Source organism: Notechis scutatus, chromosome 1 (assembly GCF_049901735.1).
Source record: "Notechis scutatus isolate UNSWTSFEM ecotype Mainland chromosome 1, rNotScu1.2, whole genome shotgun sequence".
Taxonomy (NCBI): Eukaryota; Metazoa; Chordata; class Lepidosauria; order Squamata; family Elapidae; genus Notechis; species Notechis scutatus.
The window spans coordinates 291,139,489-291,165,001 of NC_142009.1; the positions used below are offsets into that span (position 1 = coordinate 291,139,489).

General features: G+C 36.5%; 1 protein-coding gene across 2 annotated transcripts in view; it reads left to right on the forward strand.

Moving 5' to 3' along the window:
- YLPM1 (YLP motif containing 1) overlaps positions 1-25,513 on the forward strand; it is a 59,952-nt gene that overhangs the window by 27,508 nt on the left and 6,931 nt on the right. The window contains exons 13-18 of one of the 2 annotated variants that reach the window (XM_026664427.2): positions 4,305-4,424; positions 6,188-6,364; positions 9,082-9,165; positions 10,331-10,414; positions 11,122-11,205; positions 24,178-24,229. In XM_026664427.2, the coding sequence (XP_026520212.2) occupies positions 4,305-4,424; positions 6,188-6,364; positions 9,082-9,165; positions 10,331-10,414; positions 11,122-11,205; positions 24,178-24,229 (601 nt within the window). The remainder of the gene's footprint in view (positions 1-4,304; positions 4,425-6,187; positions 6,365-9,081; positions 9,166-10,330; positions 10,415-11,121; positions 11,206-24,177; positions 24,230-25,513) is intronic. The other variant, XR_015746789.1, reaches the window with a different exon arrangement.

The window sequence follows — 25,513 nt, forward strand, 5'->3', positions numbered from 1 at the left end:
AAATGAGGCAATGGATGGAGATGGCGGTTCAAAGGGGCATTGCGGCTGGAGTTCAGCAATCCATCAGGACCAGACACTTCTCGGCCGCTTCCGATGCGGGATCCCTGTCCGTTCGATCTTTTGCGCATATCCAACACCAATCTCAGGTATCCCCCAATATTCCTAACATACCATCCCAGGGTCTCCGGGAGGAGGTGGACTTTTAGGGTCAGGATGTTTCCATGAAGTGGGGGGTTCAATATATCAGATGGACCTGGCCTCTTCTTCTACCTTTCCCAACGAGGCCGAGGAAGCCCTGAGACTGGAAGTAAAGAGAGCAGAGTTAGCACTCCGTAGGGCGCACGTTTCTGACGCCTGGGCCATTAGGGCAGCTACAGCTGCGTCCTTTTTTTTTTTTTACACGGTCCTCCCTCCGATGGCTCTTCCACTTGAGGGATATATTGCCGGCGTAAAATGTCAGAGACCACCAGGACATAGCTAAAATTATTAAAGCCACAGAGTTCTCTGCCGACGACACATTTAATGCAGTCAAATTCTCGTCTAGGGCCATAGTATCTCATGTATCAGCACAGAGACTGTTATGGCCCAGACATTGGCAGACGGATACCAAGCATAAATGCAAGTTGGCATCAACCCCAATATCTGGGGATAAATTATTTGGCAGTGTCTTGGAGCCCCTCCTTATAGATAATAGAAACCAAAAAAAAAAAGTGCTTCCCCCCCTCTTTTTCGGAGGTGTGAAAACAGAACGCCCCAGTTGTTTCGAAGGGATTCCCTTCGGCCCTACTATCAGGACCCATTCGTTCCCAGATCTCAGAGAACATCAAGCTACAGGCCCAGCTTTAAACAGGATAGGTCTGAATCTTCCGATAGAGGTCAACGGGGAGGCCAAAATAGTAGAAACCCCAGAGGCACTGGAGGCTGATTTTTTTGTCTCCCCAAGTGAGCCCTTGACAGCAGTTCCCATTGGAGGGCGGCTAAAATTGTATGCTGATCAATGGGACAGTTCCTCCTCTGATGCGTGGGTCAAGGACACTATAAGGTTTGGTTTGGTGCTAGGGTTTCAATCCTCCCCCCTGAACCTTTTCATTAGGATCCCTAGGTCCATGGACCCCATTAAGAGGGTGTTGATGCAGGAGGCTATCAATCATCTTCTGCATATTCGGGCCATTAGAGAGGTCCCATCTGAACAGCGGGGTCAAGGCTGTTACTCTCTATCGTTTGTAGTCCCAAAGAGTTCAGGGGGCTGGAGGGCAATTCTGGACCTCAAACGTCTGAACAAATCATTGGTTTATCGAAAATTCAAGATGACTACTCCAGTTCATTCTGCTCAGCATCAGAGAGAACAATGTCATGACCCCTATAGATCTCACAGAGGCTTATCTACATATACCAATTAGACCTGCTCACTAGAGATATCTTAGATTTTGCTATTGTGATCGGCACTACGAATATATCGTCCTGCCATTCGGTCTGGCTTCGGCCCCTAGGACCTTTACCAAGGTCCTCGTGGCTTTGGCTGCCTCACTCAGGATCAAATTGTTCATTTACAATGTTATCTGGATGATATTTTAATTTGCCATATTCCAGTCATCAAGCAAATTTGGATAACAAGATTACTCTGGAGACCCTTCAGGGTCATGGCCTTTCCATAAATTGGGATAAAAGCCATTTGATCCCCTCAACTAGGTTAGTTCATTTAGGGGCAGTGATAGATACCGTGGAGGGCAAGGTCTTTCTCTCTCAGGACAGCTTAAATAATATCCAGTCTTTGGCCAAAGAGAGCAGAGCCTTAAAGAGGGTTTCCCTGGCATTGCTGTCTCAACTGTTAGGGAAACTGCTTTCTTGCATTTCCATTGTGCCTTCGGCTCGATTACATTCTAGAGTGCTGTAATGGTTCCTGCTACCTTTCCAGCGATCCAGAAGAGCCACTTCCAACGTCCGGATAAATGTACCACAGAATGTTCTCCGATCGCTCTGCTGGTGGTTGGAAAAAACGATGAACAAGGGGTGTCCTTTCAGGAACCTCACAGGGCAATGATCACAACCGATGCCAGCCTGGTAGGATGGGGAACTCACTTCCAATCCCACACTGCACAGGGAATTTGGACTATTTCCGATCAATCTCAAAGTATTAACCTGTGGGAACTGCAAGCAGTTCACCTGACCTTACGCAGTTTTCTACCCCTTTTCCAATCACACCACGTTCTGGTCTTGACAGACAATATCACAACCAAGGCCCACGTAAACTGACGGGGGTACCCATTCCAAGCTTCTGATGCTGGAGACGGCCAAGTTGTTCAAATGGGTCGAGACCAATCTGTCTTCACTCAAGGCAGAACACATAGCAGGGGCCTTAAACACACAAGCAGACTGGCTCAGCAGGGCCACGATAGATCAGGCAGAGTGGTGCATACACCCGTCTGTCTTCCAGGAAGCAGTGCGGAGGTTTGGGCAACCAGTGATCGATCTATTTGCCTCTCCTCTCAACGCCCAATTGCCCCAGTATGTTTCAAGATACCCGACTCAGGGGGCGGAGGCCATCAATGCCCTGCGATGTCCGTGGCCGCCCGGACTTCTATATGCGTTTCCTCCATTGCTGGTAATACCCAGATTGATCCAGAAATCATTAGAGGAACAAGTGAAATTGATATTGGTCGCCCCTCACTGGCCCAGGCAAACGTGGTTCGCAGATTTACAGAACCTATCGACAGAACAACCTTGGAAAATTCCACCGTCAAAGATTTCCCTCTCCCTAGGGCCGATACTTCACCCGAACCCACAATGGCTCAGTCTAGCCGTATGGAGGTTGAGCGGAGCCGTTTAAGGGCCCAACAAATTTCAGAGGATGCTCTTGCCACTATTCAAGCATCCAGACGGTCCTCAACAAATCGTATATACAAGGCCACGTGGTCAGCCTTTGTATCGCTGGTGCCAGGGGTCTAAGATCAACCCAAATGCTCCATCAATGGGACAATTATTGGTCTTTTTACAGGAGGGATTGACCAAGGGACTATCTCCAAATACTTTATGTAGACAGGTGGCGGCTTTAGCCTCGGTGATAACCTTGGGTGACCTCCGTTCCATAGCACACCATCCACATGTTCTCAGCTTTCTGAAGGGTGCTGCAAACTTACGACCTCCTGTAATTCACCGCTATCCCACCTGGGATCCCAACAAGGTGTTAACCGCACTTACAACTGGCCCGTTCGACCCTTTAAGAACCGCTAGTCTTAAATTCCGGACATACAAGGTGGCCTTCCTAATTGCAATCACATCAGCTAGAAGAATTTCCGAATTGACGGCATTGTCAATGAGAAAGGTCCTGTGTGTGTTTCATGCAGACAGAGTGATTTTCCGATTGGATCCATCATTCACTCCTAAAGTAAATTCAATCTTCCACAGAGCGCAGAAACCATCTCATAGACTGGAGCATCAATGGCATCAACTTAACGTTGGAAGGACCGTAAGCATATATCTAGACCGCACGGCGGCATTTTGAAAATCTGAGGCTCTATTCCTATCTTTCAATTCATCCACTTTAGGACAAAAGGTGCTGTACACGACCATCGGTAGATGGTTGAGAGCCACCATAGCCAAAAGTTATGAATGCCAGTCCATCTCGGTTCCTAAGGGCATTACAGACCACTCAACAAAGAGTGCGGCAACATCAGCAGCATGGGCCACACAGGCTTCCATAGATGAAATTTGCAGAGCGGCAGCTTGGGCTTCACCATCTGCCTTTGTCAAAAATTATAAAATTGATGTCTATCCCTCAGCGGACGCTTCATTTGGCAGAAGAGTCCTACAGAGGGTCCACAGAGCTTAGGAGTGGATTTCGTTCCAGATGGAGTCTTTCCCTAAGGGCAGGCCAAGCTTTGGTATGTCCCACTTCTGGATGCTCTGAACAGCTCATGGGAGAAAGGGCGTTGGTACTTACCTGATACGCCCGTTCTCTGTGAGCTGTGAAGAGCATCCAGCCCCACCTATTTATTTCCGTCTGGTGGGGTTCCGTTCCAGTCAGGGATCTAGATTAGGTGATGAGTCCCGGACTTTGGCACTCAGTCTTCGCAAAACTGGGGGACGCTGAGGAGGTGTTCCGTGGAGGAGGAGGAGCGTCCCGGAGTTTTAGGCCCAGCCTTTCCAGAAGAGACTGAAGCGCCTCCCACTTCTGGATGCTCTTCACAGCTCACAGAGAACGGGCGTATCAGGTAAGTACCAACGCCCTTTTTCTTAGAAATTGGATGAAAATTTAGCTTTGATGGTATAGGTTTTGGGATTTTTTCTTTATTTTTTCTTCTTAGGATAAAGAAGTTGAATGTGGGGGAGCTGCACCCAGAGTCCTCAGCCTGGATGACTATTTTATCACTGAAATAGAAAAAGAAGAGAGGGATCCAGACACAAAGAAGAGAGTAAAAAAGAAGGTATTCTTAATGTATATTCCAATTATTAATTAAATTATTGTAACTAATTGCCTACAAAAATGAAAACTGGCCAACAGCCAAGAAACTCTCCTAATCTACGTTCTATTTTAGAAAAAAATAGATTATGATCTGGGAATGCAGAGTTGACAACTTTTTCAATTAAACAAATCTTTATGTGTCATTAAATTGATGTTATCTCTTATTGTACAATTTAATCTGTATTTTCCGAGTTAAGGAAAATACAGTTGGTTCATTTAGAATCAGGTGAGTTTTAAAAGGCTTTGCAGAATAGTTTCTATTCTTCATGGTTCCCTGATTACTTTCAGGATGTTTTAAAATATTTGATTATCAATTATTGCTTATAGGTGTTTTATTGGTCAGACATTAGCTCTTTGCCTCAGAATAACATACAAGATAGATAGCACACATTGTAAGCAAGCTTTTCCAGGTTCCTAAGGGCATTACAGACCATGAATCAAGCCCTTTTCCTTCCTTTAAAAGGATGTGAGAAGAGAGATGGGATGTAGTCTTGGCTCTCAACTGGTCCTGCCACTCTCCATGAATCTGAAGAGAAAAATATGCAACAAGCAGATGGCTATACACTTTCAAAATTCTTTAAAATTCTGCAAAAATTCTGTTTTGAAATCACACAAAGTAAATACAGCAGGTTTAAGCATTGAGTTGGAAGGTCCACAAGGATCATTTGAAACTTTGGCAATGTTCAAAAATACCAATTAAGCTGGAAAAATTCTGAACCTGTGATTGGAATTAGTGATGGTTCAATCAAGATTAAATCAGCAAAATGTAAATCCAGGGAACATAAATATAATGATAGGATACCTTGAGTGCCTTGGATTCTCTTTAAATGATCAGTTTAATAGCACAGCAGTTCTCCTGAACCAGACTGTCATTAAATCAGTAGCAATGTTTGTGGCAAGATAAACGGTTGGATATGTTTTTATTCGCTTCCTGATAAGATGTGGATCTATGTATTGATTGAATTAGTATACTGTGTTCCAAGCCAATGGACGATTTCACCTTGTGTAGAATATCACAGTAACTATACTTAATTAATATGATGGATTTAGTGCAGTGATGCACTTGAGATAATGTCTCAATTTTTCTGGGGAACTAAAAAGTTGGAATAAAGCAGAGATAGATAATTCAACACTCTCCAGAGTTTGAATTTAAGCTCCCATCCTAACTCCCATTCCTAATTGTCAGCAGTATTAATTCCTATGTTTTGGCAAAGTACTAGAGCAAGCGATAACAACATTTTCTGGCATTAGTGAACTGTTCTGGTCTTTTTTAAGTTTGAATATCAGAATGGACTTGAAATACTGAGAAGTTTGCTGGGGGAAGTAAGAATAGAACAAGCCTATTAATTTTCCTTGACTTGCTGGCATCTTTCAGTTCTAAGAACCATAGTAGCCTTCTAAATAATCTTAAGAAATGGAAATTAGTGTGAATTGCACCCCACTATTTCTATACATGTCATTGTTACTGATCGCCTACCCAGCATTTGTGCCATAGGCTTCCTAGGGGACCGTCTTATCCCGTGATGTTTAGGAATCTGTATAAAACTGCTACATGGGTTTGTAATTGAATGCTAGTAACATGCACTATCCCATTCTTTTTCATTTCATTTTGATAAATTTTATCAGTTATTCATTTCTAGCATCGGACAGCAATAGAAGGATTTAAGATCTTCAATTAAAAAAAAGCTTGATTCTTTGCCTAACATTCCCCATTTTTTGGACCAGATTTTGGAGTATGAATATGAAGCTGGTATGGAAGAGGTCTATCGTGCCAGCTTGTTTAAAACTTTCAAGAAGACTTTGGATGATGGATTTTTCCCCTTCATCATACTTGATGCCATAAATGATAGAGTACGGCATTTTGAGCAGTTCTGGAGTGCTGCAAAAACAAAAGGATTTGAAGTAAGCATCCCTAGATAATTTCTTTGATTAACATTTCTAAAACATTCCAGTGATTTGGAATCATAAACATTAATATTTTTTAAGACAGGCAATAATAGCAGATTTAGATTTAGGTATAAGTCATTGTAAGATAACACATCAAAGATCCAGTAAATGTTGAACTGACGAAGAAACAGAACCTAGCGATAGTATTTGTGTTTTGTGTGTAGGAAGGTCTGGGTTCCTTCCTCTATTTCTCTGAGATAAATGTTCTTTGGGTGAAGGTCTATACTTGGCCTTTGAGGGGCATGCAAGAGACCACAATTCAAACAGCAGCACAGGACGTAAGACAAAAGTTACCTTTTTGCCATATATGTGTGTGTATGTAATCTATAGGGATAACCTGTAGACTTTCAGCTTTGTGGAAATACTGATGTGTATTGATTGAGCACTCTAGTATGCAGTCACCCCAATGCCTGGCTGACCTTGCTGATTTTGAAGTCAATTTCTTTGTCGAAAGACCTATCGCTGGAGACTATTCATCCCACATATTTGAAACTGTTTACATTTATCAGCTGAGTGTCAGTAATAGTGATTTTTGGTTGTATAGGCTTGGTAATTGGCATGGGCTGGTAAAGTATTTCAGTCTCTTCAGGCTGATAGGCTGAAGGGCATAGCAACATCTGAAAATGCGTTCGGCATCAACTGTAGATCACTATTCTTGTGCACCAGGAGTGCACAATCATTAGCAAAAAGAGTTTCTTGAATGACTGAATGGAGGTACTACAGTCTCGAATCTTCCTGTTTAAGGAAGGTTGTTGAGGGGATGGTTGGTATTCAACTACAGGCAGCCCTAGATGAAACACATTATCTGAACGCTTTTCAGGATGGGGCACAGTATTGAAATGGCACTGGATGTGTTTATAGATGATTTCTGGGTCCAGAGAGGGGATGGTACAACTGTCTTGACCCTTTTTTGATTCCAGCAACCGTGGTATCTTTTTAAACTGATGTTAGGGACTAAATATTAGGTTTCCAAGTGATGAAATCCATTTTAAAAAGAAAAGCACGAAGTCCATCTTCCAAGACAATTTCTTTTATTTAAGAAAGCATCAAATTGGCAAAGTCCATGGTAGTTCCGGATCTGACACAACCTGGAATTACCCCACATATTAGAAGTTAGAAACAACCCCCCAAAAGTCACATTATCCAATAGAAGTAATTCAGCGTTGCTTGATGTCATAAATGTCCACCTCCAGTGCCTAGGCACAGATAGCTCGGGTTCCCATGGGAAGAAGAATCTCCTAGCCTAAACAACTCTCTCTATCTCAACTCCTCCCTGCTTAGGAATGTGGCAAGCCTGAAACCATTCCCCCATGACTGCCAAAGAGAAAGTAAGAAAAAGAATATATATTAAGCCTAAGTAAAATGGCTACACATATGTCAATACCGGGCTTGACACTAAGAGTGTTTCACAGTGGTTTCCCTTTTGCCCTGTCTGGTTCCAGTCAGCGTTGGTGGTGCAGGAAAGGTCATATTCTAGGCCTCTGCAACACAAGGGGAGCTCAGGACTTGGGTTTCTCTCTTTTTTTAACTTTTTCATGAAACCACTGGGTGAGGTCATTTGCTGGCATAGAGTCTGCTATCAGTATATTAAGGATATCAAGTTATATGTCTCTGCTTCTGGCCAGGCAGATGAGGCTGTTGCAATTATAACCAAGTGCCTTGAATTGTGAGAATCTGGGTGGGGAGGAACCAACTTCAACTCAAAACTGGCAAGACAGAGTGGCTTTGAATCTCTCCCCCGCCCTCGGTGTCTGCTAATATGCCATCTGTGATTCTAAACAGGGTGGCACTTTTAAAGACAGAGCTGGTGTACAATTTGGGATTCCTTCTAGACTCACGGCTACTGCTTACGGAGATGGTAGCAACCATGGTTAGGGAGGCTTTTTTATAGGTTCCTCTTGTATGCCAGTTGGATCCTTTCCTGGTCCAAGAGACCGCAATCATAGTCACTGATGCAGAATGCAGCAGTGCAGGCGCCCTCCCAGTTTCGTCCATTACACTTCTGTTGTGCGAGCAGCACTGGTTCCCAGTTTTTTTCTGGATGTAATTCAAGGTGTTGGTTATCACCTTTAAAGGCCTATATGACATGGGACCAGGTTATATGTGGGACCATTTCTTACTGAGGGTATCTGCCCTTCCCACCAGAATGGATAGCATAAGCATGCTCCAAGTCCCTTCCATTAAATATTGCCACTTTGTGGGTTCTCATAAGTGTACCTTTCCGTTGCTACTCCTGCTCTGTGGAATGCCATCCTTCTTGAGATTGAATAGACTCCAGCCTGTTTAACCTTACACTTATGATCTGGGACTTTCCCCAGACTGGACTAGGATTGAGAATGCTGTGGGTTGCATCAAGAAAGTATGATTTGGGCACCAGATTTTTCTACTTCAGGTTTTATTCAGGTTTTGTTTGGGTTTGTTGGTTGATTTCTATGACTGTATATAGTTTCTTTTGGTTGTAAGCAGACTTGGTTTTGAAGATGGGCAATTATAGAAATATTTTAAGTAGATATGAGACAATCAATCACTTGATCCAGGCATTGATTATTTTTCTGCGTCTTTTTCACATCTTTCTGGCCACATTTGTTCAGTTCATGAAACATGCATTGAATGATACTTCTGCCATGGATCATACATTTTCAAACACATTCCCTCTTTTTCATGTATCTTAGGTTTACTTAGCTGAAATAACTGCAGATAATCAGACTTGTTGCAAGAGAAATGTCCATGGACGCAAGCTCAAAGAAATCAATAAGGTAACTTTGTAAACAGATTTCTCCAACATTATAGTACTATAAATTTGTTTACAGGTAGTCCTTGACTTACAACAGCCATTTAGTGACCATTCAAAATTACAACGGCACTGAAAAAAAGTGACTTGTGACCTTTTTCACACTTATGACCACTGCAGCATCCCCCTTGGTCACATGATTAAAATTTGAATGCTTTGCAACTGGTTCATATTTATGATAGTTGCAGTGTCCGGAGGCCATGTGATCAACTTTTCTGACTTTCTGACAAGCAAAATCAATTGGGAAGCCAGATTCGATTAATAACCGTGTTACTAACTTAACAACTGTGGTGATTCACTTAACAACTGTGGCAAGAAAGGTCGTAAAATGGGGCAAAATTCATTTAACAAATGTTTCACTTAGCAACATCAATTTTGGGTTGAATTGTCATAAGTTGAGGACTACTTGTACTGGGGGAAGTGGAGGAACAAGCTTGTTTTAAGAATTTTAAAATGATCTTATATTTATTGAATTTATTTTAGAAGTCAGTTTTTCTGTTAAGTTTCCTTCTTTGGTTCCTCTATCATTTGGACCAGATCTTATTTGGAATATAACACACATTATGCTATAATTCAGGTATTACCAGGCTTTTTAATCTGAAAACATAGGACTAGATCTCTCTGTTACAGGTAGTTCTCAACTTACGACCACAATTGAGCCCAAAATTTATGTTGCTAAATGAGAAATCCATTAAGTGAGTTTTCTCCCATTTTATGACTTTTCTTGCCACATTTGTTAAGTGAATCACTGCAGTTGTTGAGTTAGTGACATAGTTGTTAAGTGAAACTGGCTTCCCCATTGACTTTGCTTGTCAGAAGGTCACAAAAAGGGATCACATGACACTGCAACCATCATAAATGTGAATCAGTTCTAAGCATCTGAATGTAAATCTCAAGACTATGGAGATGCTACAATGGTCACAAGTGTGAAAAATGGTCATAAGTGTGAAAAATGATCATAAGTCACTTTTTTCAATGTCGTAACTTTGAACGATCACTAAATGAACTGTTGTAAGTTGAGGACTACATGCACTTAATTATACTAATCTAGTTATACCCAGACCATGTATTCCTAGTCAAGGACGGTATAATACTACATAAACATTGTAATTTTTATTTTTCATTTTCAGATGGCTGATCATTGGGAGACAGCACCCCGTCACATGATACGTTTAGACATTCGCTCTTTATTACAAGATGCTGCGATTGAAGAGGTGAGATTTGCAAAAACGCTAAATTATGCAAATTGGAAAAGAAAATCTATGAATTAGAAAGGTGGAAATTGTGTTTTAATATGCAGTGATTATAGACTGAGTTATTATTTAATAAGATAAGCTTCTCAAATTAGAAATTTTGAAGGTACAGACTTCATTCTTATGTGCATATATGTGCAGGATATGCTATCCAAAAATGAATTTTCTGAATAAACATCATAAAATATAAATCAGTTCAATGCTAAATCTACACAATATATCTAAAGCTCCATCTTTGGTGAAGTCTTTATAAGTGGTATATTGCTATACCAAAACATAAGAATGGCCATTAACCAGTGAATAGTATCTAATGGTATCTATTCACTTACACAGTGGGATTCATTCATGTTCACAGTGCGTATCCTTTATTGAGGTAACCCTAGTGCCTAAGCAGAAGTCTGATTGCAGTAACCTCATATATAACCTAACAATTCTATTCATGTTGATCCTCTTTTTTAAAAAGTGTAAAATTTGAAAGTATAAGACTTTAAATATAGAATAGCTCTGTAGAAAATAAAAATGTTACCTGTGAAATATGTAACTATTTAAGTGAATTCTCAGAGAGGTTTTGTTATTTTAAATTTATAGTTTATTTGATTCTCTCATAAATAGCTAAGGCCAAAATAGGTTTCCAGTGATAACAGTCCTGCTATTATATATTGACTTAGGTGGAGATGGAAGATTTTGACGCAAATATTGAAGACCAAAAAGACGAAAACAAAAAAGATGCAGAAGAAGAAGAGAGCGAACTGGTAGGAAATGCCCCTGCAACATTTTTTTATTATAATCTATAGCAGATTTTGTATTTGCTAGAAATCAGTCTGCTTTCTCACCATCACATTCCCAGTCACTGCTCTAATTCTGTCATTTTAAGAGCACTGAATTGAATACATAAATTAATATTTAAGAATTCTTTAGGAAAATTTAAGTCTTGAATATTAGGGATCAACATTCTGTCTTCTATTAATAGAAGTTACAAACTTATACAAGCTATAAGTTAGTGCCTGAGAAGTTAATTTTCAGATGGAATTGAGAGATTCATGTTTAAATATCCAATATAGAAGGCAGTTAAATAGTTTGTTTCATTAGCCATTTTTATAAAAACTATGTGTAGCTAATCTTTTTCTAATTATTAGGATATTTCTTACACATACAAACATAACCATGTATGCTCAGACATAAATCCCATTGTGTTTAGTGAAGCGTATGCAGAGAAATTTGCACACACAACGTTAAGCTTTTGAAGAATTTGCATAGAATGCTTATTCATATGAAAAGAGCAAAGGGATAATTCATTCCTTCTAAAGTTGGGCAGCAATTCACATTCAAAGAAAAAAGAGCAATTCAGAACTTGTGTGGGTGCTTGTGTCATACCTGTCAGTTGCTGCACTTTCCCTGGACTTGAAAGAGCTGCCATATGCAATCCCAGCAAAATATGTGTTTGATTGGAGGATGTGCAATGTCCATGGTCACATATGTTTCAAATCATCTTTTCATTTTTGAGTCTAGACCAGTGCACAGTCCTGCACAAAACAGAGTTTATTCCATCAATTGAAAGTTCCAGTTTCAATTCAGCTTTCTGGCTGAAGGGCAGAATTCCTTTGACAGCCCAGTACAGAGGCAAAGCTGACTTTACTATAATCATAAATATCATATCAGGGGATAGAAATCTGTGTCTTTCTTTCCTCTTAAAAACATGAATTTACAAGGTAAAATAGGAAGGGATGCACTGGAACATAATACCTCCACCAATTCTAAATTACTATATTTGATCCTTTTACTCTTTCTGGCATCCTTTTTGGCTTGAAGACTAAGAATGTCGTTTTTATTTTATTTATTATATTTACCTACTGCCACAATCCAAGTGACTCAGCACTTCTATTTTGTTGAAGCTATACCTTTTCTACTTTGGGGGAAGATGTTTCATCTTGTCAGAAGTGGCAATAAATGTTTTCAGGAAGGGGTGGAAAGTTGCACTGATACAAGCCACAAATGCTTCTTGGAAGGGTATAAATAAGGGTATTTAGGTATACCTGAATACAATTTTCTATATGGCTCATGTTAGCTGTTGTGATAAGCTGATATGGCTAAAACCTCTAACCAAATCCAACAGCAGCCAACTGCTACAGAGAAAGTTCAATAGATACTTGTGGAGTGGGGAAGAACGGAAATTCTGATCAAATGCAATTTTTACAACCTTGAGAAGGCTAGAAGATCCAAGCCTACTCGGTCAACAAATTGGCAGTCCTTAACATTGATGCCCTTCTGTCTGAAAAAGTGGATAATTGCTATTGAGGAGTAGATTTACTACAGCTCTTCAATCATATGTGGGAGTTCACAACCAACATTTATCCTTTAATGGAGTGAAACTGGATTGTGCTCGAGAACTAGCTACTGAACCATAAGGTAGGTTTATTCTCCCTCTTTCAACCAAGTCAAGGAAAAAGTTTCAGAAGGGTTTTTTTATGCCATTGCTTATTTGTTGGATAAAAAAAACTTTCAAGGAAATTTTAGAACCTCCTCTGTCCATTCACACACATACATATTTGTTCGATATTTCTAGATTTCACTTTTGAAACAGTTCTCCAAGAAAATAAAGAGTATACTGTCTGACATTGACTCAAATGGTAATGGTAATAGTTGGATCCTTTCAGGATACCCAACTGAATTGTATATGGAAAGGCATCAAGAAAAAACTGATGAATCCTTATTATGGAAACAAGTTTCTTTGTCTATTGTCAACATGAAACATTTTTTTATTCAAGACACTATGAAGTCCAAATAAATGTTTTCAGTTGCCCTCCTTGTACTTATTTGTACTGATACCATTTGGTGAGGATGTAATCAATCAGAACTGGAGTGGTTCTGTTGTTTCATGTTGACTGCATACATTTCTCTCCTCTCACTACTTCATTTGTGTGTTTCTATATGTATACATGCATTTGTGTACATATACATGCATATATAACCACTCTGAATGTCTTCTCCCCTTCATCTGACTGTTATGAAATAAGCTGTTTGGCAGATAAGCAGCATTAGCTGGAAATGATAAAATATTTCTCAAATGTTATCAATTTCTGATGGATAACATTTGGTCTCAAAGCATCTACCAACAGAAAAATAACCCAATGTATTGATTGTTCCAGGAAAATAAAGTCTGATAAAAACTAAGAAAAAAAACTTAACTATATCTTTTACCTGTGGTCTATCAAAGTGTTTCTCATACATATACACAAGGAAACGCAACGTTCTTATTTCTTTGCAATATACCTGGACATAATCTTTTTCAGAAGCCTGCTACTGACTTGGTTTTATGATTTGCTTTTATTTTGAAATACAATTTTTGAAAAGACAACATTTAAAATAATTTCTGCAAACAAAATGTATTTGTAATTATTTTTGCAGAACACCACCAACATAATCTGTCACCATTTTAACAACTATGAAGGGTGCATAGTGAATGCCCAAGAGTGTTTATTTATATTTTATACTGTTTCCACATTATTGAATCACCTCTTTTTATTTAGGTACTTTTATGTTAAAAGGTAATGTGTTATTATATGTTGTTGTTTATCCTACTACAAAATCTTTGCACCAAGATGGTATTTATTAGATAAGCCTTTTAGTGATAGGAAAAACATGAAATTTTGAAAATGGAGGTAAATGCGAAAGGCTCAGATAATATATTCCAACTCTACACAGATGCATTATTTTGAATGTTCTAGATTCAAATTTTACTGTTTACCTTGGAAGGACATCAAAAACTTTTCATGTAAATTACTCTGGACCCAGGCTTAGAATTATACATTTCCTTGTCATCAGATTGATTTGAGAAAACATAAAAATCTTTCACATATCTAGTATCATGTTGTCTTTCTCAGAGCACTGGCACTTCCTGGCATTTCCTATTAATTTTGCATGAATATTCACTACAGAAAGTAGATATCCTTTAGGAAAGCAGGTATTAAAACCCAGATATGTATAGAACTAATGAAAATATTTTTTGCGGAGGAAGTTTATCAGAAGAATCAATGAATTTCTGAAGTGTTTGGGAACTTCAACTTCAACAACTTTGATGATCCAGTGAAGAACAGAAAGACAGATTGTCTAAATTACTCCTGAAATATCTTCAGCTTAAATGGATGGCTGGAAAATAAGCTTGATTGCAAAAATGTATACTTCTTTGCTAAAGAAAGAACAGCTTGGATTAACCTTTTTCCCCATGCAAAGAACCAAAATGAAGTAATTAATTGGAAATAAGGTTTTCATAACTTCTTATTCAGATAGTTTTCTGTTAAAACGTTATGAGATTTTCATCTTCATCCTATTTCCATATTTTAAATTTTTGGAGTTTTCATTGCTATTAGTGGAGCCTTTTTTTATCATTTTATAGCAACCTCGTTATCAAACATAGCTTCTATTGCTGTTCCAATCTCCTGAGAAAATGAATTTTATAAGGTGATTTTCCTCCATAATCACTGAGGCCTGAGTCTTTGTAAACCAAGCAGAAGATGGAGAACATTCGTGCAGTAGATTGCTTCAAACATAGTGTATTCCTGAAAGGACTGTCCATTTCTGAACCAAAGTTACAGTTGCTGTACACCTAATAGCTGGCTGTTCTACATTTTGAACTAGAAATAAAATCTATATTGGTTATAAGATTCTTTTCTGGTTACATGAAAAGAGGGTCTCAGCTTTTATCACTAAATTACCCAAAGCACAATCCTTTTATGATATCAGTTCTTCTCTTCATAACTATCTTTTTTTTTTAAACAAAGTTTTTTATTTTGTACAACAAACATACAAACAAAACATAAAAACATAAAACCCTCTTTCAATTATATAGATACAGTGTGTCGGTTACAATCTTGTGCTATCCTTTTTTTTACCATTCCTCACAAGTTATATAAATTCTCACCTTATCAATCTAGCTTGTGCTTATGTAATATCAATTATTAAACATTCATTTGACTAAACTATTTTTCCATCATTTTATATGAGATATTCTAATTTTCATTATGATTTAATCTTATACATTCATTCAATGGTTATATATTTTGTATTGTATTCTATATCAATCTATTAACTTTTATTGTAAGGCTTACTAATCTATTTCTTTACCATGTCTTTTTATCTAACCATTGATAAAATAAATCCCATATCATATAAAATTGTTTATCCTCTTGTTCTCTAATTTCAAATGTCAATTTACTCATTTTGGCACAGTCCATGATTTTCTTAATAATTTCCTCCTGCATAGGTATTTTTTCATTTTTCCAATTCTTAGCAAATACAATTCTAGCCGCTGTTAAAAAATTTACAATCAAATATTTCAATTCTTTACAATATATTTCCGGTACAATTCCCAATAAAAATATCTCAGGTTTAAAGTCTATGTGTTGTTTTGTCATTTTTTCCAACCATGTGTGGATTATAGTCCAATATCTTTTTGCATCCGAGCATGTCCACCACATATGGTAATATGAACCAGGTATCTGATGACATTTCCAACATTTATCCGATTTATTCTTGAACATCCTCGCAATTCTCGTCGGGGGTAAGTGCTACCTGCAAAATATCTTATACAAATTTTCTTTATATGCAGTTGACATTGTCATTTTATAATTTTGAAACCACAATTTTTGCCATTTCCCTAGATCAATCCCATATCCAAAATTTTTCCCCCATGCAATCATTGTTTCTTGTACTTGTTCTTCCTCTAATTTAAACTCTAGCAAATGTCCATAAAGTTTTTTGATTACTTTTTCATCAGTACCTGTCAAAATTTTATCTAAATCAGTCAACTTATCATAGATACCTTCTGTTTTAACATCTTTATCAAATCTAGATTGTATTTGCAAATATGAAAACCAATTCATTTTTACACCTTGTTCTTCCAACACTTGCATAGATTTAAGTTCACCCTTTTCATTCAATATCTCACCATATCTAACTGTTCCTTTTTATATATTATTGGATAGGAAAAAGCTTCAATAGTAGATAACCATAGTGGAATTTTTAAATAATATTGCTTTTTTATCTTCTCCCAGTTTAAAAACAATACTTCTCGAATATAATGTCTTCTAAAATACTAGTTCCCTTATACCAGAGGAAGGCATTCCACCCTAACAACAAGTCATGTCCTTCTAAATTGAAAAGTCTAGTATTCCTTAGTGTTATCCACTCCTTTACCCACATCAGACTCGTCGCTTGGTAGTATAATTCCCAATTGGGCAAAGCAAATCATCCTCTTATTCTTGCATCTTGTAACAATTTAAGTTTTATTCTCGCTTTCTTCCCCTGCCAAATGTATTTTAGCACTATTTTGTTTAAATCTTCAAAAAATTCTTTCCCTAATCTGATTGGAATTGTCTGGAATAGGTATAAGATTCTAGGCAATACATTCATCTTAATTGTAGATATTCTCCCAATCAGTGATAATTGTAAATTTTCCCATTTTATCAAGTCTGTCGCAATCTGTTGTTAAAGTTTAAGATAATTATCCTCCTTAAGTGTGCTACATCTTGGTGTTAGGTGTATTCCTAAATACTTAACCTTATTTGTGACCTGGATCCCCAAAACTTCCTCCAATTCTTTCTTTCGTCTTACTAACATGTTCTTTGCTAAAATCTTTGTTTTATCTTTATTTATTTTCAAACCTGCTTCTTTCCCATACTCTTCTATCTTTTCTATCAGTTTAGGTGCTGACTCCAGTGGACCCTCTAATATAAATACCAGGTCATCTGCAAAAGCTTGTAATTTATACTCTTCTTTTTTAATTTTTGTTCCTTTTATTTCTTTTTCTTCTCTGATGTTCCTATTCAGCACTTCCAGTGTTAACACAAACAACAGAGGTGACAGTGGGCAGCCTTGTCTAGTCCCTTTTCTTCTATCTATAAAGTGTCTTAACTCTCCATTTATCATAACCTTTGCAGTTTGTTTATGATATATCGTTTCTATGGCTTGAGTAAATTTTTTACCAAAGCCCATTTGGTCCAATTGTAACAGCATAAAACGCCAATTCACATTATCAAAGGCTTTTTGTGCATCTAAAAACATCAGAGCCATTTTTTTTTCGGGATGTGCCTCATAGTATTCCAGTGTATCTAAAATTATTCTCCTATTATCTTTAATCTGTCTCTTCAGCAGAAATCCATTTTGATCAGGGTGAATAAAATTGTTTAAGTATCTTTTCAGTCTTTCTGCCAGAATTGAAACAAAAATTTTATAGTCTGAATTTAATAGTGATATTGGTCTGTAGTTTTTAACTTGCTGTGGGTCTGTGTCCACCTTCGGTACAAGTATGATATATGCTTCTGACCATGTTTTGGGTATTCTCTTCTTTGTCATAACTTCATAACTTCTAATAAGTAAAGATTCAATGTTTCCTGGAATGTCTTATAAAATTCCACTGGCAAACCGTCTGGACCTGGTGCTTTCCCAGTGTTTTGCTTTTTTAAAGCTTCTGTTAATTCCATCATTGTTATGTTACTTTCTAACATTATTTCAATATCTTTGGGTATCTGAGGCAAATTTGCTTCCTGTAAGTATTGTTGAATTCTTTCTTCCTGAACATTCTCTTGATGGTACAATTTTCCATAATAATCTTGAATATTTTTTTTCTTCTCCGCATTTCCATAGCATACATGTCCTTGTTCATTTATCAATTGATTTATCCTTCTCAAGTGTCTTTCCTTTCTCAATTTATATGCTAACCATCTGCCTGGTTTGTTTGCATCTTCAAAATAGTTCTGCTTAGCATTTTTAATTTTTTGTGCTATTTCTTCTTTTTCCATTAGCCCCATTTTATGTTTAGTTATGTCCATTTTAATGTTAATGTCCTTTTTTGTGGAAATTTCTGTAGTTCTTTTTCCAACTTCTTGTAGTCATCTTCCAATATTTTAAAAGTTTTTTTCTGTTTTATATTTCTTTTCCTTGTATAGTCCATTATCAAGCCTCTTGTATAAGCCTTCATTGTGTCCCAGAGGTTCTGTAATGATGTATCCTCTTTTGGGTTTTCTTTAAAGAAAAAAGTCAATTCTCTCTCAATTTTCTGTTTAAAGTCTTTTTCCTTTAATATCGTATTATTTAAAGTCCATCTAGATCTCCTTTTATGTCCTTTCTATACAAGTATCATTGGATTGTGATCTGCCCAGGTACTTGCTTCTATTTCAGTGTCTTGTATGTTAGAAAGCAATTCTGTTGACATCCATATAATATCTATTCTAGATCATGATGCATGTCTATTTGAATAAAAGGTATATTGTTTATTTTCCGCATTTTTCTTTCTCCATGCATCTTTTAAGTTTATCTCATCTACCATTCGAAAGAAGGATTGTGACAGTGTCTTTCTAGCTTTCTTTGCTGTTTTTTGTGTTTTATAGTCCAATTTGTCATTTATTATTCCATTAAAATCTCCCATCAGACAGATATTAGCATAGTCAAGTTCAATTATTTTCTTATGTAATTTCCTGTAAAAATCTTCTTGGTTATCATTTGGAGCATAAATTGCTATTAAAAGTATCTTTAGATTATTGTCCGTTATCTCCACCATCAAAATCCTTCCGTCATCATCTGTATATATTTGTTCCGCAGGGATTGTATCTCTAATGTATAACACCACTCCTCTCTTTTTACACTGTGTCAACGCTGTAAATAATTTCCCTAATTTTTGTTGTTTCAATATATAATCATGTTGTTTTTTAATATGTACTTCTTGTAGACAGATTATATCAAATTTTAATTTCTCTAACTTATAAAATATTTTTCTTCTTTTAGTAGCTGGATTAAGTCCATTTATATTAATTGTAATCAGTTTTCTCCCATCCATTTTAGACTGTATAAGACAGATTTGTTGCTCTAGTAGATCTTGGTTCTCGTTGCTCTCTGGGTACACCACCTACGGCTCCTTATTCTTTTTCAATTACTGATATACATTCCTCTTGAAATTCAATTAACGACTCTTCTTTTCTTGTATCTTCCTCCCTTCCTCTGAAATATTCCAGATAGAATAACTCAGCTTTTTCAACTGTATCAATTCTGTGTCTTTGTTCCTGCCAGGTAAACATGAGACCTTCTGGTATCAGCCATCTGTAATTTATTCCTCTCTTAAGTAACTCTTTGGTCAAGAATAAATATTCTCTTCTTATCTCTCTCACTCTTCTTGGTACCTGTTTCAGTACCACTATTTCTTTATCTTTGTACTTTAGTGCTTTTTCTCTTGTCGCCTGCAGTATTTGTTATTTAATTATTTTCTTAGTAAATCTGATATGAACGTCTCTTGGCAATTTATTTCTCATCGCATATCTTGTATAGACACGAAAAACCTCATCCATTCCATCCATCATCTTCTCTTTAGTTAACCTCTAATGCTTCTGCCAGGATTTGTGTCATCATTTCAGCAAGGTTTTCACCCTTTTCTTCTTCTATATTTTGAAATCTAAGATAGAATTCTGGTCTATCAATTTCCCATCCCAATGATTGCAGAGATCTGACCTTGTCTCTTTCCACTTCACTCAATCGGGTATCCATATCTCCAATCTTCTTATCTCTTTGTACATCTTGTTCTTCAATTTTCTTGATTCTGTCCTTGTATTGCATCATCATCTATTGAATATTTTCAATTTTCTCATCTGTCTTTTCAGTTCTTTGCTCAATATTCTCTGTTCTCTTTTCAATATTATCTGTTTTTACTTGTATCTTTTGAATTCCTTGCATAATCATCTGCAGTGTCACTTCTTTCTCCTTCTCTTGTTGTAACATCACCTGTATTGATTGTTGTCCTCCAGATGGTGAGGAGGAAGAAATCGGGATTGAAGAAGCTGAGGCTGGTATCTTTCTGCTCATCTTAGAATACTTAATAGGAAAATCGAGAAGAAAAAGCAAGAGCAACCAACTGCCACTCCAATAAAAAAAAATAAAGCAAAAAATAAAAAGGGAAGGGAAAAAATCTTCAGGCACTTGAATACCTTAATCCAATTGGTTCCAATTATGTAGAAAAAAAAAGAAAAAAATGGAAAATTGAAAAAGGATGAAAAAATAAAAAAATTAGGAAAAAAATTAAAAAGACAGAAATCTGTATATTCCCCTTGCTAAAAAGGTAGAACAAAGGGAGGGGGGCAAAGTAGTCTTATTCCTGCATCAAAGGACTCAAGTCCAAATATAAAAATCCAACTGGGGGGAGTAGAAAAAAAGGGAAAGAGAAAATGCAATTCTGTCAGTAAGCAAATGTTTGAGGCTCTTTACTAAATCAAAAAACAAAATTTTCAGTTCTCTTTTCAAGGTCACTTCAATCTTCTTTCTTCAATTTCAAATCCAGACTCCAGCTATTAGTAGTTCCACAGAAGAGCACCTGCAAACAATCTATGTGCTTTTCCCACTGTCTTTTCAATGAAAAGCACAAAGTTCTTGAATGTAACACCAAATGTATCAACAAGAAAGAAAGGAAAACAATGTATCCAAGCCTCCAGGTGGCAGTGCTACTTATTTCCCTTTCCTTTCCCTTCCCCTCTAATATTAAAACCAGGAATAAAAAAATAAAAAGAGTCTAAAATTATTAAAGAGAAGAAACGAGGAAAAAAAACTTTTCCAAAAAGTTATTTTGAAAGGAAAAAAGAAAAATTAAAAAGAAAAGACCAGTCCAGTTTAAAAAAAAATTTTTTTTTTTTTACAAATTTACAAAAATCCAAAGTTCCAATAAAAAGAAAAAAAACCTTCAGGTTTAATTTGTGCTTAATCTCGCCACTTGAGCACTTTTATCTTCACTTTTAAATTTAATTTTTAGTCTTTTAGGGTGTTCTCTCCAGAAAAAAATAAGTAGAAAATTATTTCACCAAACTGACACACTTTCTTCCGTTCCGGAGCTGTCCCAGCTTCAGCAGCTTTAAGGGCTGCCTCTCCGCCACGGGAAAAAAAGGCTTCTCCTGGATCTACCAGGGACTTTGCGATGTCCCTGGGATCAACAGGATGTGCCCTCCTCAGTCACCGTCTCTACGGGACGGTTTAGGTCCGTTGGTACCGTCGTGCAACGGAGATATCAGCAGCGATCTTAGAACTTAAAGATTGCATGCTGTACCGCCACGACGCCAGCTCCGCCCTCTCGTAACTATATTTTCTTTTTAAAGTCTTGCGGATTGCTAAAAGTTTTGATTTTAGAAATTAAAACCTTTTATCCAGGATTCTGATTATCTGCTCCCAAAATGGGCAGGAATTTTATTGTGAAAGGAGTTTGAAACTGTTTCTTCTGAATGGAAGAAATTTCATTCCATTCATTCCATAGGCAATTTCTCTTTAGCTGTCTAGATTTTCTTGTGGTAAATATTTATTTTCCTCATGAGAATTATGATTACATCTTTGAAAAACTGCTGGACCACACCAACTTCTTTAATCCAGTGTCCTGGTTCCTATAGTAGTCAAGTAAATATTATGGAAAGCCTACAGAACATAGCCCTTGATCACTGTGTGTTTCAGTCATTGGTCAGAAAAAATGCAGTCTCTTATTCTGGAAATGGCTATGTCCATATGCTTTTGAATTCCTGTTATCCATGAACATATCACATTCCCTTAAAGCCTTCAAGATTAGTAATTATCACTGTTCAGGTGAATAAAATTTAAATATTAGTAACATGAGCTTTTTAAATTAAATAATGCTTCTTTTAATTGGACCAGTGATACAAGTCTTTTCATTCTTATGCATTCTACATTTCAAGTTCTTAACATTTTTATGTTGGAATCACATACCTGCCGGCTTGAGAGTGGATACTGATTTTATTCCTTCTGAATTGTACTTTCTTTTTAGAAGACTAAAATAATCAAGAAAACCAAATATACAAAAAAAAGCAGAACTATAATTGCAGAACACTTTCCTGTACTGTTTTTCCATTGTCTCCTTTCCTCAAAAATTTCCAACATGGAATTTTTCTTTCAGAGTTTATTCTTCCAAATGAATGTATTCTTATGAAAAAGAAAAATACTGAATTAAGTTAATTGCTTTTCATGGAGCAAATTATGTAAATATAAATAACTAAATATCTCAGTTACCAACATAAACATCCATCTCCAAAGTACATTATAGAACAAATGATAGTAACATGGCCATTTCAGTCAAATCTTCAGAAACCAGGAAGATAATTGCCTATGGAATAATGCATATGAAGAAAAAAAATAAATGGACAACACAATCATTCCACCCTAAAGTGCCAGGATTTCAACTAGCACCTGAAAATTAAATACTGTGATATGCTATGCTGCTGCTACCTGTACTAAACATATCCGGCTTCTCTTAGACAGCTGCCAAATTTCAGATACTGAGAGCAAAAAGAACATGATGGTATGTGTACAAGAATCAGCATTTTGATCTGAACCTGAAGCCAGCAACTTTTTTCCTCAGCCTTTCCAGACATTTTTCAAGGGCAACCTGTTAAAGAAATGGTATACGGAAGTTCATAGGACATAAGCATACAGTTCCAGAAAACAATGTTGCTAAAGTCTAAGCTGCTAAAAAGTGTTCATACTTCTTGCAGTTGAAAGTGGCTTCAGATCAAGCAGTGCCTAAGAGCTGCAGTCTACATTCCAAATACTTGACACAATCTATTTCTAAATCAGGCAGCCTATCAAACAGCAATATTTCTATTTATACACATTACACTTTAAATCAATTTGAACCAACAGTTGTATTGAATAAAGTGTATTAAACAATGACTGAGCTATTGGGTTATAATTTTACTATTAGTCCTTCACCCTAATTAACTAGGAAACAAGTACATGTCCCTGGTTGGATGAGGAATCCTGCACGCACACACACGTGCCCCCTTGCTGCATTGGTTTTCCATCCAAATGCCAAAGTTCAGTAGATAAAAAAGGTGGAAATATGCCATCAGCTGTTCAGAAGGAAAAACAGAAATTGGATCTAATCTCTAAATAGCTGATGAGTGAAATTTCATCTTTTTGAAAATGTGGGTCGCTTGTGATATCCTGTCTGCTCTATTATGTACTCTGCTGGATCAGACTGCTGAAGTTAACATGTTACATATTTTTGATAACTAACAACATGAGATTTCTATTAATAAATGCTTTCTGTCATTTCTACTGGTTTTACCTGGGGATTTTTTTCCAATCAATTTTTGTATTCAGTAAGACGTGTTTTTTTGTGATTAAGTTCTTTTCTGTTTCTTAAAAAATACATATTGAAGGCTGGACTAAAATGCAGAAACCCATACTAATGGAAAAAAAAGAAGCAATTTTAGGGGATCTTTTTAAACAAACATTTGTGGAAGGCTCCCTAGAAATAAAAAAGCAAATAATTGCCAGAGACATTCATGCTTATATAGTGGGCTTCTGAAGTGTTCATCCCACACTGTGTCTCCATATACAAAGATGACCTGTGAAGAGAATATTATGTGGAAATTGCTGAGGCACATACATGAATTCTGATCATGCAATACACGCCACACTGAGAAATATGTCATACCTTATTATTGTGAGATACATTCCTGTCGTGAAATTATTGTAAGATACTCTTATTGAGGGAGACACTCTTGTGCTGGATGCAGAGTGACTGAATATTTTTCACATTGCAACATTTTACAATTCCATATCAAGTTTACAGTTCAGATTGAGTATATTAAGAAAATGTTTGCAGTATAATTCTGTTGCAGGATAAAATATGTTATATGCTTTCTGTATCTCTCTCTAATCCTTCGAGCTTCTCTCTGTATATGATTTAGGGTTACATTCCGAAAAGCAAATGGGAGATGGATACTTCTGAAGCAAAATTAGGTGGGTATTTAATTTATTTTATTAACAAAAAAAATTCCTCATATTTGCACAACTGTAGTTTCATTGTCTGATCACATGCTTAGAAAAATATACTGAATTTGACATTTTTGATGATACAGCTGCCTCTAGGCAGTGTAATATCCCTTTATCTCTGTGAGTTGCAGTACTATAACAATCAGATTTTTAAAATTTTAGTTACGATATACTTCGGTGATGCAGTTTTTTTTATATTAATATTCAAATAAATGAATGGTGAGTAAAGAGAATTATTTATAGTGGCTTAGCATTTCCTACAGAGCTGACCAGCTTTATGCTATTCTTTGGACTATTATAACTATATGTTAAACTCTGATTAGGCTAACATTATTGTTCAACAATATGCCTTGTTTTGGCATGGTTGTGGACAGCACATATGGGTATCATCTCAAAGCATTGTTAATCTCTTACAACATTGCTGTGCATGAGTATGTTTTATAATGTAATGGATCTCCAGTGCTTCTCAAAGAAAAGAAATAGAAAGATGAGATTTTATATCCTTTTTTAATTTTCATTTAAGCCATGTTCTTTTCTGGAAAGCCATTGCTTTAAAACGATTATTTGACCTGCGTAAGTATGTGCTTTCGTATTTTTAAAATACTATTTTAAATAGTTACAGCCATTGAGGTATAGCATTTGAAGACTAGAAATTTTCTAGTAGAAATAATTATATATCAGATTAAAAAGGAAAATATATATATCTTTATCAGCACTTTGGTGTTCTGGAATATCCATAAGCAAGAATAAAATAATAATAATGTGGCTCTCTCTGTTTGATGCTTTTAAATGTGTCTGGACTACAGCTGGTCATAATGATGAACAATGTCATATGTAGCGACATCAAAGAATATTCGATATACTTCAGTTTCTGTAAATTGAGTTAACTCAATGATAAATGTATCTCACTAGTCTTGGAGGCTTTGTAGGACAATATATCAATAAGTATTCCCTTTCAAGTCCTTTGATTTTCAGAGGATTATAACATTAAAGGTAAATACAGGATTTGGAAGGATTCGTTTGGCATCCTATCAAATAAGCTATACTTACAGATTGCATTGAATCTGTCCAACATAAATAATTTATGTGATGTGGGAAAGGAAGTTATTTATTTATTTATTTATTTATCATGCTTGTATGGCTGCCCATTTCACAAAATATGACTGGACGACATACAATAAAAAATAATAAAGCAGCAACATAAAAGTAATAATTAAAAACACCAATATTATGATTAAAGAGGCAAAAAGA